Here is a 16,118-nt window from a genome sequence, read left to right on the forward strand (position 1 = left end):
ATTCCTCAGTGCTAATGGTTAATTTCTATAAAGACTGGTGCTACGAATCCCATGGAAAATCACATTTTCAAATACGGAAATTCTGTACCCTATATCCAGATGGTGTGCATGGAGTGGGCTGGTTATTCACTGATAAAAGACATATACTTTCAATCAGAAGAACCCACCCAGTGCTTAGCTCACAGGGTCAGGCATGAATAATAGAGAACCCTGAATAAAAATAATGCTCTACAAGCAGCCATTTTTTTTCAGGCTTGATTCAGTGTGGGCATAGTGAACTCATCGTGTGGAACTGTGCATGTTTATGGCTATGGGAAGTCTACCATAGCTGTGGGATAAAAAAGAAGCCTGGTTTGAAGCTGCATGAATTAGCCCTGAAATAGTGGCATTGATAAGAAAACAGTTACAATGTTCATTTACACAGTGTTCTTGTAGAGGAAGGTCTGTTAAAGAACAGAAAGAAGGGCAAGTGGGGATCAAAGGTAAGCAATTTGGTCTGTAATATATACTGCAAATAGGATTCAAGAGAAATGACTTGCCATGTTTTAGTGCTGGGCATGTCCTAGATAAGAAATCAAAGGACTTTTCACTTGTATAGAAGGTTCTTTAAATAGAGACATTTCAATTTTTAAAAATCCTGTTTTATCACAGAAATGTTCTGATAAGTCTTCATATAGTTTCTTTTACGAAGAAATGGCTATGTATATAGTTCATGTTTATGTGTGCACGAGTGCATTTCTGCCTCTTTTACACACACACACACAGACTACCTTAATCAATATAGACCTATTCAGTGGTTAATGTTGCCAACAACCTGAGAAAAAAAATGTCCTGTCCCTTTAACAGAGACTTAGGCCGATTCCAGACGGCCAGAAATAGTGTTTTTTCCGCGGGAATAATTGCTTACCGGCCACGCGTGTATTTTCGCCTCCATCCGCTTTGTCTCGTCTCCATCCGCTTTGTGCCATGCCGTCCCGCTTCCGGATGTTCACACAGCCAACTGAGGGACCCGGGGTTGGTTCTTTCCTCCCCGCCACAACTGACGTCGGGGGCCTTCATTGGTTCACATCTCGGGTGTTTTTTTTGGTCTTTTTTCTTGTTTTGCGCAAATGCGCATGTGTGCGAAAACGCGGCGTCGACGATGCTCTCGATAATTGGTTGGGAGCGTCTTGCGAGGTACATTGGTTGACGATGTGGCCCCTCTCAGCCATCTGCCTCGAGATTTTTTGGAAGTAGTCCAGGTTCCTATGGGTGCTTCGGAGAGCTTCCTGTATCTTCTCCTCCCCCCAGAAGTGTAGCAGATCCATTATCTCTCTATGCCGCCAGGACACCCCCCGCTTCCCAGCCACTTCCCCTCTGCCGGCCATGCTGCTCCCGACAAGCCGATACTGCACGAGCACAAGCGTGTGTGCCTGTGCCTGCATGCTGTGATTTCTCGGCAACCGAGATTGCCCCCCCCAAAAAACGCCCCTGCAATCGGTGCACAAGTCTGCAGGGCAAAGGTCAGCGATACGTCTCAGGGTTGGATTCTCTGAGGGTGACAAAATGGCGGCCGATAGTAAAGCCTCAAGTGCGCATTTCAGGAGGGCCACACAAATGCAACTGCGCACATGCGGAAAATGGATCGAAAAAAAACTTGGCCACGCGTCCTGATGCTGATTATGCATCTGTGCGCATTTGCGCAGTTCTATGTTCGCAGACGTGCGAGTGCACAAATGGCGCCTTTTTTTTTTTTTTTAAATGGCGATATTGTGGCCGGCCACCCGGCAAAGGTCTGGAAAGGGGAGTGCCTCTCTGCTGCGACGAATCGTCATGAAGTGGCCAAACCCACCATACCATGTTCACACCGTCCACTTTTATAGCGCGACCGAGCGCCATGGACCACAGGTAAGCCGGGACGGGAAATTGCGGGTTTTTACGAGTGCTGTCGCTTGAAAAGCGAAAGCACTCGCTTTATTTGTGCCCGTCTGGAATCGGCCTTAATGTGTAGAAATGGATAAATGAAGCTTTTCATGGAATGGAGGTAAATAAGGTCACCTGGTAAATTACATCACATTAAGCCTCTATTTAAGAGAAAGGGCACTTTTCTCCAGGCCTGTTAGCAGCTTCAGTTGTTATGATTTTGCCTATCCAGCTATGCTTAAGAGGAAATCAGTTTATGCACATTTCTCTTAATATGCACCATTTTGTGTGAAGAGAGCAACATGTATATTTTCTAGCTTTGGCCCACATGATTGGAATGGATAGCGAGAACTCCCATTGTGCCATGTTGGAGCTCCAAAATCATCACAACTGAATTGGGCTCCTATCTAAATCCTTGTGATTATCTCCAGAGTATTAAAAAGTTGTTCTAAGGTAAGCAGCCTCTCGCATGCATGACAAACTACGCCATGCAAGACCATTTCAGGAGCAGAAGTTGTGACACCTGCCTGCCACACTCAGGTGAAGCCATCTGTGGCAGTGGAGACCAGGTCTGTTTGAATCAGCAGAAGAACTAAACACTGGTTGGACCCAGTCCTGGATCAGGACCTGCCTCAAGGAATTCTGGCTAATTTCTGCTACCTTTAGTCATCTGACATTATTCACCTGGGCTGCTGGAGAAAAGGTAGCCTTGACAAGCTGTAGTATACCTCCGGATGCTAGTTGCTGGGGTGTGTGTGCAAGCACAGCTTTAGCCACTTTGCCTCTTCTGTGGGCCTTCTAGGGCATCTGATTGGCCACTGGGAAACAGGATGCTGAATGTTTTGTTTTGTTTCATGGGGGGGGGCACTCTTCTTATGTTCTCAGATGCCAGAAACTGAACAAGGTAGGTGCTATTGCCTCTTCACTAACAGAACTTTAGATGGCTTAGATAGAGTGGACATTTCATGCTTGGAAGATTTTATTAAGGATATTCACAAAAGTGTTTTCCCCATCTACTTTTATTGGAAGTGAATTTATCCTTTTGCTTTATTTTCATTATTATGAATTCCTTCCTTCCTTTTCATTTCTTAATGGGAAACATATTTCTGGCTGAACCTCTCCCCACCATCCACTGAAGTACAGTGATGGCCTGTACCCCTGTCATGCCTCAGGTGGGGTGAGCCACCTTAAGCTGCCACCACTCTGGGATTTAGGGTCCCTTGGGAAGGCCCAGAGACACCCCCCCCCCAACCCTTCTGACCTCCGTAGCTTGGCCAATAAACAGGCGTGAGGACCCAGCAGAGTAACAACAAACAAAATGGTTTATTTACAAGGAGGTCAGTTAATATCAAGCAAACAAGAAGCGAGCAAGGTGCATTAGCAACAATAGATGGGTGAAAACAAAATAAACAAAAAGCCCTAGTGCAACTGAACTCACTGTCCCTCTGTCTGCCAGGCCTGTCTTCTCACCCTACCTTGATGAAGGCCTCTCCCCCTAGCAGAAATCTCCTCTGGCTTGCTCTCTGGGAGAAAGAACACAGGCTTTTCCCCTCCCAGACTTATATAGCACTAGCCCCCTGTGTTCTGATTGGCCAAAAAGGGAACCAAAACTGCCTAGGGGCTCCTGGGAATTGTGGGCAGGCCTACTCCCAGTGCTAACAGGCTTCTGAGGCCTTGCTAGGCCTTCCTGGCACAGCCAGATCATGACAACCCCTCACTCCAGGGATCCTCCTTCCCACACTTCAGGCAGGTAGGAGGAAACATCCCCTAACTACAGGAAATTAGAATTATCACTTGAAGAGCAGGCTCAGGGAGGTATCTGGCAACCTATGAAGCAAGCAGTAGTCAAAATAATAAAAAATAATCAAAGATGGATCCTGGTATATTTACACAAGTCCACCCCATCATGTGTAGAGACACCAGGCGTGGAAGGGTCTATTTCTCCGAACCCGGCTTCAGTGCCAAAAGTATCAGAAAGAGAATGAAGTTAAGTAAGGCACAAAAAGGGGCAAGGTTAACTCCACTTTTGTTAAATACATTCATACACACGATTCACTCCCTGCTTTCTTTTATGGTGGATGTAAATTACTCATCATTGCTGGAATGACTCAAATATCTCAGTTTCAATGTATAAATTGAACTTCTGAGCCTTTACATGCATGCGCAGGAGCATTTCCATGGATGGAAGTTCTGCCTGTGGAGCATGCTTCCCCCTTTCTCTGCAGCCCAAGATTCCCCCTGAAATGCACTCCTGGGGCATATTGGAGTGCAGTGGGTGTGGGGAGGTCAGAAAGTCACAATGTGTAGGTGGAAATTCTTCTGTCTGTCTATCAACATTTTGTCTCACATTGAATTTTTCATATATTTTACTTTGAGAGTCAATGCCACATCAGTACAGTATAGCATTAAAATGGTGAGAATTGTCATAAAAGAAACAAGCAAGTTGGGAACACCAGCAACAAAAATGGTGGGAAAATAGACAATGACAACATAACAAAGCAAATATAAATGAAGTAGCACATATTCCTACATCTCTACTTTCTTTACACTGAAATGAACTGGCCCATCTACACAAGAATACCACATAAGAGGAGCCCTGCTGGATCAGACCAGTGGTCCATCTAGTCCAGCATGGCTATGGTCCACACTAAGTAGCTTAGTCCTTAACCCTAGCTGACTGCACCCACTTTCAATGTAGCATCAGTCAGATTGCAAGGTCTCTATTGGACATAATTGCTTGGCTCCATTTTACATTTGGAATACAAAACAATGGCCCATAGACTGGAAACGGTCAGTTTACATTACAATTCCTCAAAAAGGAGGTGCCAAAGAGTGCAGCAACTATCAAACTATTGCATTAATTTCCCATGTAAGCAAAGTGATGCTCAGAATTCTAAAGCAAAGACTCTTAACATATATGGAATGAGAAATGCCAGATTTCAAGCTGGATTCAGAACAGAAAGAGGCACCAGAGATCACGTTGCAAATTGACTATGGCTAATGGAGCATACCAGGGAATTTCAGAAGAAAATCGGCCTGTGTTTTATAGATTACAGCAAAGCTTTTGTCTGTGTGGATCATGAAAAGCTATGGAGACTGTTAAAAGAAATGGGGGTGCCACAACATCGGCTTGTTTTGATGTGCAACCTGTGCAACCTGTACTCTGCACAAGAGGCTACTGTCAGGACAGAACATGGAAAAACAGAATGTTTTCCAATTGGCAAAGGTGTCAGACAAGGATGCATATTATCTCCCTACCTGTTCAAGCTGTATGCAGAGCATATCATATGGAAAGCTGGATGAGATTTAGAAGAAGGTGGAGTGAAAATTGGTGGGGAAAACATTAACAATTTGAGATATGCAGACAACACCACATTACTGGCAGAAAATAGTGAAGACTTGAAATGGCTGCTGATGAAGGTTAAAGGAGAAAGCGCCAAAGCAGGATTACAATTGAACATCAAGAAGACAAAAGTATTGACTACTGAGGAATTACACAATTTTAAAGTTGAGAATGAGGTAATTGAAATGGTCAATCATCAACCAAAAGGGAAACTGCAATAAAGAAATCAGAAGAATATTGAGACTTGGAAGAGCAGCTGTGAGGGAGCTAGAGAAGATCTCTAAAAATAAAGATGTCTCTCTGGGAACCAAGATCAAGATAAATGGTGTTCCTCATTACTATGTATGGATGTGAAAGTTGGAGAGTGAAGAAACTGACAGGAAGAAAATGGATTCATTTGAAATGTGGTGCTGGAGGAGAGTTTTTTGGATACCATGGACAGCCGAAAGACAAATAAGTGAATACTAGATCAAATCAAGCCTGAATTCTCCATAGAAGCTAAAATGACAAAACTGAAGCTATTGTACTTTGGTCACATCATGAGACGACAAGATTCTGTGGAAAATAATGCTAATCCGATGTGCATCTATGGTTGCCAGTTCCCCTTACTCCCCCAACAGGAGGGTGGGGCCTGGCACTTGTCTTTGTGCCGCACGCACAGGTGCTCCTGCACCTGTGCGATGGTGTCACTTCTGGGAAGTGACGTTATTGTGCATGCACAGAAGTGCGCATGCACTTTGCAGCAGGCCAATTTGGACCCCAAACGGCCACAGCTGCTGGCGAAACGTCAGGAACTACAATGCCAAGACCATGGCAATACAGCCCGGAAAACCCACAACAACCATCAATTTCACAACCTTTCCTAGTCATGCAGCTGGGTTTGGATGGGCCATCCAAAAGGTCAAAGTGATCAGCTGCCTGGATTACCCCTTAATTAGTATTCCTTGTGAGGGACCACATTATGCTGAAGGTTAAAAAAAGGCTATGAATAACAAGGAAGCAATGGCTTATAGCAGCCATTGAGTCATCTCCATAACTAGAACTAATTAGACTGCATCCTTAGCTGAAGATTCAGACCCATGTAGAATGCTGATTAAAACAGAAGTCTGTAGTCAAGTGCATCGTTTTCTTATGGCCATATTAATATGCTTGTAAATAATCTATAGCTTCTGTGTGAAGAATTCACTTTGAATAAACACTGTATCATCTGGGATGGGTACTGGGTTGTTCCTTTAAGAAAATGTCACTACTAGAGATGGGCACAAACTGGGAAAATGGCAGTTCATTGCGGTTCGTGGTTCGTCACATTTCATGAACCATAAACCATGAACCGACATGAAATTGCCCGGTTCACGAACCAGTTCATTTGGTTTATGAAAATGTCACTTCCAAGGCAGCAGAAGGTCTGCAGAAAGCCCATCCCCCCAATGCCTAGGAAATTGATTGATTGGCACCACACTGTATGCAGCGATGAACCAAAAAATGAACCAAATGAACCGGGCTAAAAATCATAACAGTTTGTCATTGGTCACTGGAAATGCCCTCTGACGATCCACCAGTTCGTGAATCAAAAAACGGCCCAGTTCGTAATGAACTTTTGTTCATATTTCGGTTTGTGCCCATCTCTAGTCACTACTTATTGCTGCTTAAAAATACGACTCTCTAGATATTTAGATTAAAAGCATTTAGATTTGAGTTCTTGTGTTAGTCATCCACATGAATGTACCTCAGAGCATTGTTTGATGGTTTAGTTGAATTAATCTAGCATGGGTTTTGTTTTGGTAGTACAGACAGACAGTCTGATAAGACAAGCCATCTAATTTCCTGTTTCAGAGTTCCGAATATTTTAATGAAGGCTTTGTATGGTAATGACAATCCTTGGAGGAGTAATGTGGAAGCATCAGTGGTGCATTCCCACAGGTTGATTCCATTCATGAAAATATTAGCACCTCCTAAATAATAAAAGTTTTGCATAGTTTATGGAAATCTAGGAGAATGGGGACCCTCCTGACCTCATCAGGCAGGCCATTCCATAAGGTAGGCACCACCACAGAGAATGCATGTGTATGGGCAGCTGTTGATTTTGCCTTTGTGCAAGATGGCAGGCAGCTGCAGAAGGTCCTGTTTAGAAGAAGAGTTACATTTTGTAAATACATACGGTTTGATTGTGCCTGTCTAAGGAACAATATATTTTGATAAATTCTTGTATGTTTTATGGTTGTCTGATATATAGAGGCACTTGCTACTTGTGACAGTATGTATGTATGTATGTATACATAATTTCATCAATGGATGTATATGTACCCCTTTTGTCTGAATGATACTTTTTGTTGTGTACATGCATATATATGTACATATGTAGATGCAGGCCTGTGTCTATGTACAGAGATGTGTACATGCAAGCAAAAGACCATGTAGCATATGGCATAAAAATCTGTGCTTAATATTTAGGCCAGTTTCATCCTCGCACATGCTTTCTTCAACTGAACAATCCCTTTGTCTCCTTGGAAACTGAACGAAAGGCATTTTGATGCTATATAACTGAAGCCTGCTGTGGTAGCAAAAGGCAGCTCCTGGAGAAAAAAGAGGTGCAAAGCTTAATATGGGCCAGGGCTCACCAGGGCTCAGGTTACAATTTGTGTGTGTATATAAAGATATATATAAGTGCTCTGAGCAACTGCATAGTGCCTTACAATTACCACTAAGTAGATATAGCCTGTCCTTTCATATCAAGGATTCTAAGAAAAGACTTCTCAGTCAGAGTATGTGATTTCCAGACAGACTTTTTAAAAGTTAAGCATTGAAAAGCTGTCTGCTTTATGGTATCTTTGAGTCCCAAGCAAGAGCATATCAAAGGAGTATTTTTAGGGCAGAGTTTTTCAGGGAGCACTGTTGCAAGCCAGGAGATTCTTAAATTGACTGCAGAAGCAAATGAAGGAGGCCTGCAATTGGAGAATTTATTTATTTTACTTCATTTATATCCAGCCTTTCTCCCAATGGGGACCCAAAGTGACTTACATCATTCTCCTGCCCTCCATTTTTCTTCACAACAACCCTGTAATGTAGATTAGGTTAAGAGTATGTGACTGGCCCAAGGTCACCCAGAGAGCTTCCATAGCAGAACAGGGTGTCCCGGATCCTGGTCCATAACTCTTGCTACTACACCACACTCACAAGAAGCTTCTCTATCCCATATAAGAGAAGGTGTGAGCCATAATCTGTTGGAATATTTTCCCAAGTGACATTATTTTAACACGTAATTTTGTTTACCTATGCCAAGTTGCTTAAGGTGAGGTGAGGCTAGAGCAGTAGGATAGCTCTACATAGTGCATGCATTTATCTGATCTCTCTTCTCCCAAGGCATTGTGCATAATGCAGTTGCTGGGTTGTGATTTGTAAGGGGAGAGGGTCTTTAACCCTTTCCTCTTGCACTATTTTCCGTTGCTAAACATTATTGTCCTCAAGCTGCCATTACTTGCTATGGAAATCTTCGTGCAAATTCTTCTAGAAAGCAATAGAGGAGGCAGCAGTGTTTTTTTAATTGCCAGGGTCCTACAGACTGCACCACTCCCTTGACCACCGTATGCAAATGTCTGCAAGTCCTTCATTTGGTACTTCCACATGATCCTTTCTGGGGTTTGAACCGGCTGTAACCTCATATGTTTCTGGAGGCCATATTGGGGAAGGAGAATCCAGCTATATGAAGGGGCTTTCAAGGTAGAAAAATCGTGTTTGTGGGGGTGCATGGTATGCAAGTTCTGACATCTTCGATTTGTGATCTAAACTTGCAAATGATCACTCGAGGCTACATATACTTACCAACCCTACATCAAGCTGTAGTTGCAGTTCAGTGGGTTAAGTGCTGAATTATTGCTCCTTCTGTCACTCTTTTCATGATTATTTCTTGCGTCTGTAATTCTTCCTCTCCTAAATTTTCTTTGCATTTCTTGCTCTTTTTTTCATACTTGTGATTCATGTATCCCTTTCACTTTCCCTTTTCCTCCATCAGCCAATAATTCCAGACTTATTAATGACTCCAAGTGATCATGGAGATGGTGACCTGGAAATTGAGCATACTGAAGACAGAGGGAATTGGACGGGCAAGCTGGATTTCCTTTTGTCCTGTATTGGATACTGTGTGGGACTGGGAAATGTCTGGAGGTTTCCATACCGAGCTTACACAAATGGGGGAGGTAAGAACAGACCTGTGCTATTTTCTCACTTTCCTGGGTTAGAGTCGTATCTGTGATGGCTTCGTATCTATACTGAAAACTTGCAAGGAAGGTGCCTTTTGCACTGCAGCATCTTCAAGAGGACTGACAGGCATCAGACATGAGGAGTGGTAGAGGGAGGGAGGCCAGTAATATTTTATCCCTAAGAAGTATCAGCATCTGTAAACAGACCAAATTTGCTGTGTGATGGCTTGCCTCAGTTTTGGCTTGGAGCTTCAGATTGGTGTGTAGATTCCCTTGGGACTGATGCAGCTTTGCTTATGGCTGATGTTAAACTACCACAAGAGAAATATCAATTTACATTCTTTCTGCAAATTGTAGAGCTGTGAGAGAGGGCAGCATACATTTCATCCAAATTTTATGCACCTCTGAAACAGTAAAATGGGAGCGTAGAGTAAAATTAGGAGAGGAGAGTTTAGGAAGACACTAGGAATAGACATACTGTTGAAGTGGTATCCAAACTATTTCCAGGATTTGAGCCTGGCTTTTATAAGACTTCATTTCTCCAACAGTTTGCTGTGGGAGTTCACAACAGAAGCTGACAATTATAAATTTATCCTTTGGTGTTCTTTTTCCAGTATGGTGCAGGATCATATTCTTGAGTCCCACTCCTTTTTAACGCACTCTGCCTGCACACTCACATGCTACCTGCATTTTCTGCATGGGTTCTGCTCATCTTACGCATCTGCCTGATGGTGCAAACTGAATAGGGGAGTGGAGAATTTTTCTGTGTCAGTTTTGAAATTACAAGATAAATTGACAATTCCACATAGGTTCATTTGGTGAAGAACACAAAACAAAAAAGAAAGATCCCACGTGTCAAGGAATTGATCTGCAATCTATATGAATTATTTACTCTTGAGCAGGCTCTGGTTCAATGCTAGATGCTTCTGCCAAATGTGTTGTGCGATTTGGAAAGTAACACTGATGCATCAGTAGGAGGCATGTGTATAATGCAGTTTGCATGATCATAGGATGGAAAAGGGCACTTCATTCTTGGAGATGTCATCTTCTCCAATGCCACCCCCCCAAAAAAAACCCCGATTTCAGGGTTTCACCATTTACTGCACGTTTCTGGGAATCCTTTAAGTACTCACCTAGGTATAGCTCAGAGTACTGAGAGAATTAACAGAAATATTTTTGCTTTGCTCTACTAAATTTTCCAGCTATCTTATAAATCTTTTTTGACAGCCTTAAAAAAACCTGCATGAGTTGCTGGTATTCTGTAGCAAGGTAGCTGACACTGGCATTTCTAAGCACAGTTATACTCTTCTAAATTCATTAATTCCAATTGACTTAAAAGAGTGTAACTGTTTAGGATTCCATTGTCAGTTTCAATGAAACAGAAATCGAACCTTTCATATGAACAGAAAATCTTGAGAAGCATTTAGTAACTGCAAGAAAGGCACATTTGAGAATGAAGGAATGTAGCCCCTATTTTGGGCGTTTTGGTTACTAGGACAAGTTAGGTCACTAACATGGTTCTGATTAAGTTGTTGGCTGGATCTTAAGCTTTCATAATATAGAGGATTCCATTTTCTCAATGAAATCCTTGCTTTGTCCTTCAAGTACACAGCTGTTGTAGCCATTCTATACTTCAGGGCCTAACTACATGAGAGATGCTTTCACCAGGTGTCACTCGGTCCAGTCAACAGAGTAACCTAGGAAAGTGTATAGTGTAGTTATGCCCTCAGTACCCATTTACCCATGGGGGTACTTGCACAGGAGACTACCTTTACCTACTCATTTACTAAGAAGTGATAATAACAACAGCTCCCACATCACAAGATGTGAGAATATGGAAGGCTATGTGAAGTGTCCCAATGCTATTGTGGTAGAGTTACCAAGTTGCAATCCAGAGGTTTGCATGGCATGTTTAAAATCACTTACAAAGCAAGACACAAAGCAGCACACTTTCTGCCACTTCCTTTCTCAGTCTTTTTGTCTGCACCCCCACACCACCTCCCGGACTTCTGCTCGCTATGGAAGACAGACAGGGATCCCATGGCAGGAATGGGGAAAAAATGGTTAAGAGAAGCTAGCCTGCTTCATCTCCTGCTCTGATGGCAATTTTAAAGATACAGTGCAGACTTCTGCATTGCAACCTGGCAGGCCTGGTGATGAAGATATGGCAGGTAAAGCTTTAACTGCAGTAGCCTTTCATTGTGTTCATTTGTTAGCTGTGCCTCACATTTCCCAATAATGCCTACTGTTTATACATGCAGAGAACGTGTATGCCACCTCTCCAGAGACCTGCTCAATCACTGTGCTTTTGGGTGATTTTATTTTTCCTACAGGGGCATTCCTTGTTCCTTATTTCATCATGCTGGCAATATGTGGGATTCCCATCTTCTTCATGGAGCTGTCACTGGGCCAGTTCTCAAGCTTGGGGCCTCTTGCTGTTTGGAAGATAAGCCCACTGTTTAAAGGTGTGTAGTGCAGTGCTCTCATCTTCCTCAACATCTTCCTCAACGCACGGCAGAAAATCAGGATCACCCATGCAAAGGCAGAGAACTTGTGTATAACCAAAGCAGGTGGAACAGATGGTATGAAGGGATCCAGGTGGAAGCAGTGTGGCTTTTCCCTCTCTTGCCATTTCAGAGCATTTAAAGGTACAGACATGATCACTGTACTGAGAGTAAAATAGAAACGAGTCCAGTAGCACCTTTTGGACTAACCAACTTTACTATAGCATAAGCTTGAGAACCACAAAGTTCTCTTAATCACAGATGCATCTGACAAAGAGAACTGTGGTTCTCGAAAGCTTATGCTACAGTAAAATTGGTTAGTCCAAAAGGTGCTACTGGACTCGTTTCTATTTTGCTACTACAGAATAACATGGCTAACTCCTCTGTACTGAGAGTAAAACTGAACAAACCTACTATCGATGGTTGTTGTGGGTTTTCCGGGCTGTATTGCCGTGGTCTTGGCATTGTAGTTCCTGACGTTTCACCAGCAGCTGTGGCTGGCATCTTCAGAGGTGTAGCACCGAAAGACAGGGATCTCTCAGTGTCACAGTGTGGAAAAGATGTTGGCAGGTCATTTGTATCTACTCAGGAGGGGTGGGGTTGAGCTGAGTCATCCTGTAAGAGTTTCCCAGGGTGTGGAATGCTAGGCATCACAGCAGTCACAGCTTTGCCACTGAAACTAGACACTCCTTACTGAATTCCGCCTCTCCCCCTCAAGGTGAAACGAACTTCCCCCTGATTCACATTTTTGCTGCCTCTGAAGGTGGGCTGAGATATGCATGATGCAAATGAAGATGTGTCACTTGTTTCCTAATGTTTACATTATGGGAAAAAGTAGAACTTGACATGGACAATAATCTTGTAATAGATGAGCAAGATTGGGGTCTGGTAGCACCTTAAAGACCAACTAGATTTCCAGGGTATGCGCGTTTACCAATATCTGAAGAAGGGAGCTTTGATTCTTGAAAGCTCATACTATGAAAATCTAGTTGGTCTTAATGTACTACTGGACCCAAATCTTGCTCTTCTACTGCAGATCAACAAGGCTACACATCTGAAACTAATAATAAGAACCACAGCTAAGATGGCATAAAACTTTCCCTAATTTCAGTTTTCCCTGGGATGGTTGTTGTGGGTTTTCTGGGCTGTATTGCCGTGGTCTTGGCATTGTAGTTCCTGACGTTTCGCCAGCAGCTGTGGCTGGCATCTTCAGAGGTGTAGCACCAAAAGACAAAGATCTCTCAGTGTCACAGTGTGGAAAAGATGTTGGCAGGTCATTTATATCTACTCAGGAGGGGTGGGGTTGAGCTGAGTCATCCTGTAAGAGTTTCCCAGGGTGTGGAATGCTAATGGAGGGAGGCTTCACTGTATCCTGAGGAGGTTCCTTTGCATATGGATTGGTGCTTGATGTGCTAATCTTCTCTGCAAGGCTATTGTCGGGTATAGAGTGTTTTGTTAGCCTGGTGTTTTTCAGAACTGGAAACCATGCTCTGTTCATTCTTAAGGTTTCTTCTTTCCTGTTGAAGTTTTGCTTATGCTTGTGAACAAAACACTCTATACCCAACAATAGCCCTGCAGAGAAGATTAGCACATCAAGCACCAATCTATATGCAAAGGAACCTCCTCAGGATACAGTGAAGCCTCCCGCCATTAGCATTCCACACCCTGGGAAACTCTTACAGGATGACTCAGCTCAACCCCACCCCTTACAGCACCTTATCCAAGAGCATCACAGCATTTTAAAATTGTTTCATTAGGTTTTTAAATGGTGGCAGTGTCCACAGGTCCACAGGTCTACAAGCATAAGCAAAACAGCACCTTATCCAAGAGCATCACAGCATTTTAAAATTGTTTCATTAGGTTTTTAAATGGTGGCAGTGTCCACAGGTCCAACCCATGGGAGCCATCTTGTCTAGTTAGGCCCTGAGTGATGACCTCCCAAAGCAAATGTAACAACATCTTATTGTGCTTCCTTATGCAGAGGTCAGATGGTTGCCTATGTAGCTCTGGCTGCATCTGATTTGCTGGCACTGAAATGCATATTGTGAACAGAGCAACAGACAAGTGAACTAGCTTCCCTGGGTGATGCCGAACATTGTCATTCTCTTGATCTCTCTTTATCATTTCTGCTCCTCTTTAGGTACTGGCATGGCCACAATCCTTATTGTCTCTTTGGTGGCCATTTACTATAACATGATCATTGCCTATGTTCTCTTCTACCTCTTTGCCTCATTGACAAAAAACTTGCCCTGGCAGTACTGTGGCAACTGGTGGAACACAGACCTATGCCTGGACCACCACATCATGCAAACTGGGAATGGTGCTATCCCTTTCAACATCTCTAACACTGTCAGCCCAAGTGAGGAATATTGGAGGTAAGAAGGCTTAGGCAATATAAATTTTTGAAATTTTAAAATTTTCATTGCATCACAAGGTACATTAAGCAAAACACCCAAAATGATTCATACAGAAAGTGCCAAGCAAAATTGGATAGTTTGTAGAAGGCAGAAGGGGAAAACGCCAGAAGAAAACAATTATAAATTATTATAAATTTATTGGTGATTGAACAGGTGGTGGCTGGACAACTTTAGATATGCTCATCTGGTTTCAGGCCTAATTATAGAATTGAAACAGCCTGGGTCCTGGTGGATGACCTGCTCCAGGAAGTGGTACCAAACCATATAGACTTTTAAAGATCAGCACCAGCACCTTTAATTGTGCCTTGAAACAAATTGGAGGCCAGTGTAGATGGGCCAAGACTGGAGTGGTATGGTCTTTATGACCCTCTCCAGTCAACATCGTAATGGCAGCGTTTTTCTGCACTAATTGAAGTTTCTGGGTACTTTGCAAAGGCAGCCCCATGAAGAGCACATTGCAGTAATCTAATCTAGATGTAATGAGGTCATGCACCACAGTAGCCAGATCTTTTCTGCCCAGGAAAGGGCTACCTTTGAACTTACCCAACCACTGAGGTCATCTTTGGAGCCCTGCTTCAGGTGCCCCTGCCTTCTGAGATCAGGCAGATGGCAAACCGGGAGACGGCCTTCATGATTTTGGCACCAAAACGCTGGAACTCCCTCCCCAAGGAGATTCATTTGTCCCTTTCTGTTGCCATCTTCCATGAGTGGGGGAAACTATTCGGTTTGGTTTGGTGTTTCCTCAGCAATCCCTCCTCAATGTTTTAAACTGTTGTTTTTATGATTTTGTGTGATTTTAGATCTGGTTTTAATAGTTTTAATGATGTATTTGGGGCTGATTTGAGTGGTTTTTATTATTTTTTAATCTCTTTTTTATTTTTAAAATAGAAAAGGGGATACAGAAAAGAAAAGAGGTCAAAAATCTAAAGAAAGAAAAAATTCCTAACTATGTGTTACAAGGGCTATCAGAGTTCAAAAATCTTATAACATTTGATATATATATTTTCAAATAAACAACATATATAAATGTTAATTTATTATGTAAGTTTTAATTTGTTAGCCTCCTTGCAGGCCCTTGTGAGGGCAGAAAGGCAGGATATAAATTTTGTTAAAATAAATAAATAAATAAATAAATATAAATCCTATATTTAAAAAGAGTGATCTGTGACAATGTTAATATCACTCATGATAGATTTAATACGCAGCTGCACACAAGATGGCAGAACAGGTGGCTTTATTCAACAGTTACTGATGGTTCTGTAGTACAATAGTACAAGCAATGAAACATTCTATGGACCAAAAGTTCAATGACAAATGTTATGTCTGCTGGTTATATTTAGAGAATTATTTTATGTATAGAGTTCCCCCCTCCCCCACTCTCTCCTGTTTTCCTTTATGAGTACTGTGGGTTAAAGGGCGGGGGGGGGGGGAGATGAATAAATATGCCACTCAGAAGAAATGCTAAGTCAAAGGAGGAGAGAATGGAACATTGTTTTCAGCCCAGCATACTGAAAGTAAATCCTATGGGGATAACAAGATTAAAAATTGTTGGGGTATTTTCAGAATTACTTTGGGCTGCAAATTTAAAACCCACTTTACAATTTACTGTATCTTTTTCGCATGCTTTGGTGTGTATTATCAAATGTGATGGATCTACTCCCCTCCCCCCCACCAAAATATGGATGTTTATATGTCTGATATTTTAACCCTGTTTTAACCCCATTTCTCCTGGACAGTCCAAGAAAAAACTGGACTG

General features: G+C 42.6%; 1 protein-coding gene across 1 annotated transcript in view; it reads left to right on the forward strand.

The window, feature by feature from the left end:
- Positions 1-1,812: 1,812 nt before the first annotated feature.
- SLC6A7 (solute carrier family 6 member 7) overlaps positions 1,813-16,118 on the forward strand; it is a 31,997-nt gene continuing 17,691 nt past the window's right edge. Inside the window, exons 1-4 of the mRNA XM_054976361.1 lie at positions 1,813-1,887; positions 9,255-9,438; positions 11,775-11,906; positions 14,086-14,320. Of these exons, the coding sequence (XP_054832336.1) occupies positions 1,813-1,887; positions 9,255-9,438; positions 11,775-11,906; positions 14,086-14,320 (626 nt within the window). The remainder of the gene's footprint in view (positions 1,888-9,254; positions 9,439-11,774; positions 11,907-14,085; positions 14,321-16,118) is intronic.

This window comes from Eublepharis macularius, chromosome 4, assembly GCF_028583425.1.
Source record: "Eublepharis macularius isolate TG4126 chromosome 4, MPM_Emac_v1.0, whole genome shotgun sequence".
Lineage (NCBI taxonomy): Eukaryota > Metazoa > Chordata > Lepidosauria > Squamata > Eublepharidae > Eublepharis > Eublepharis macularius.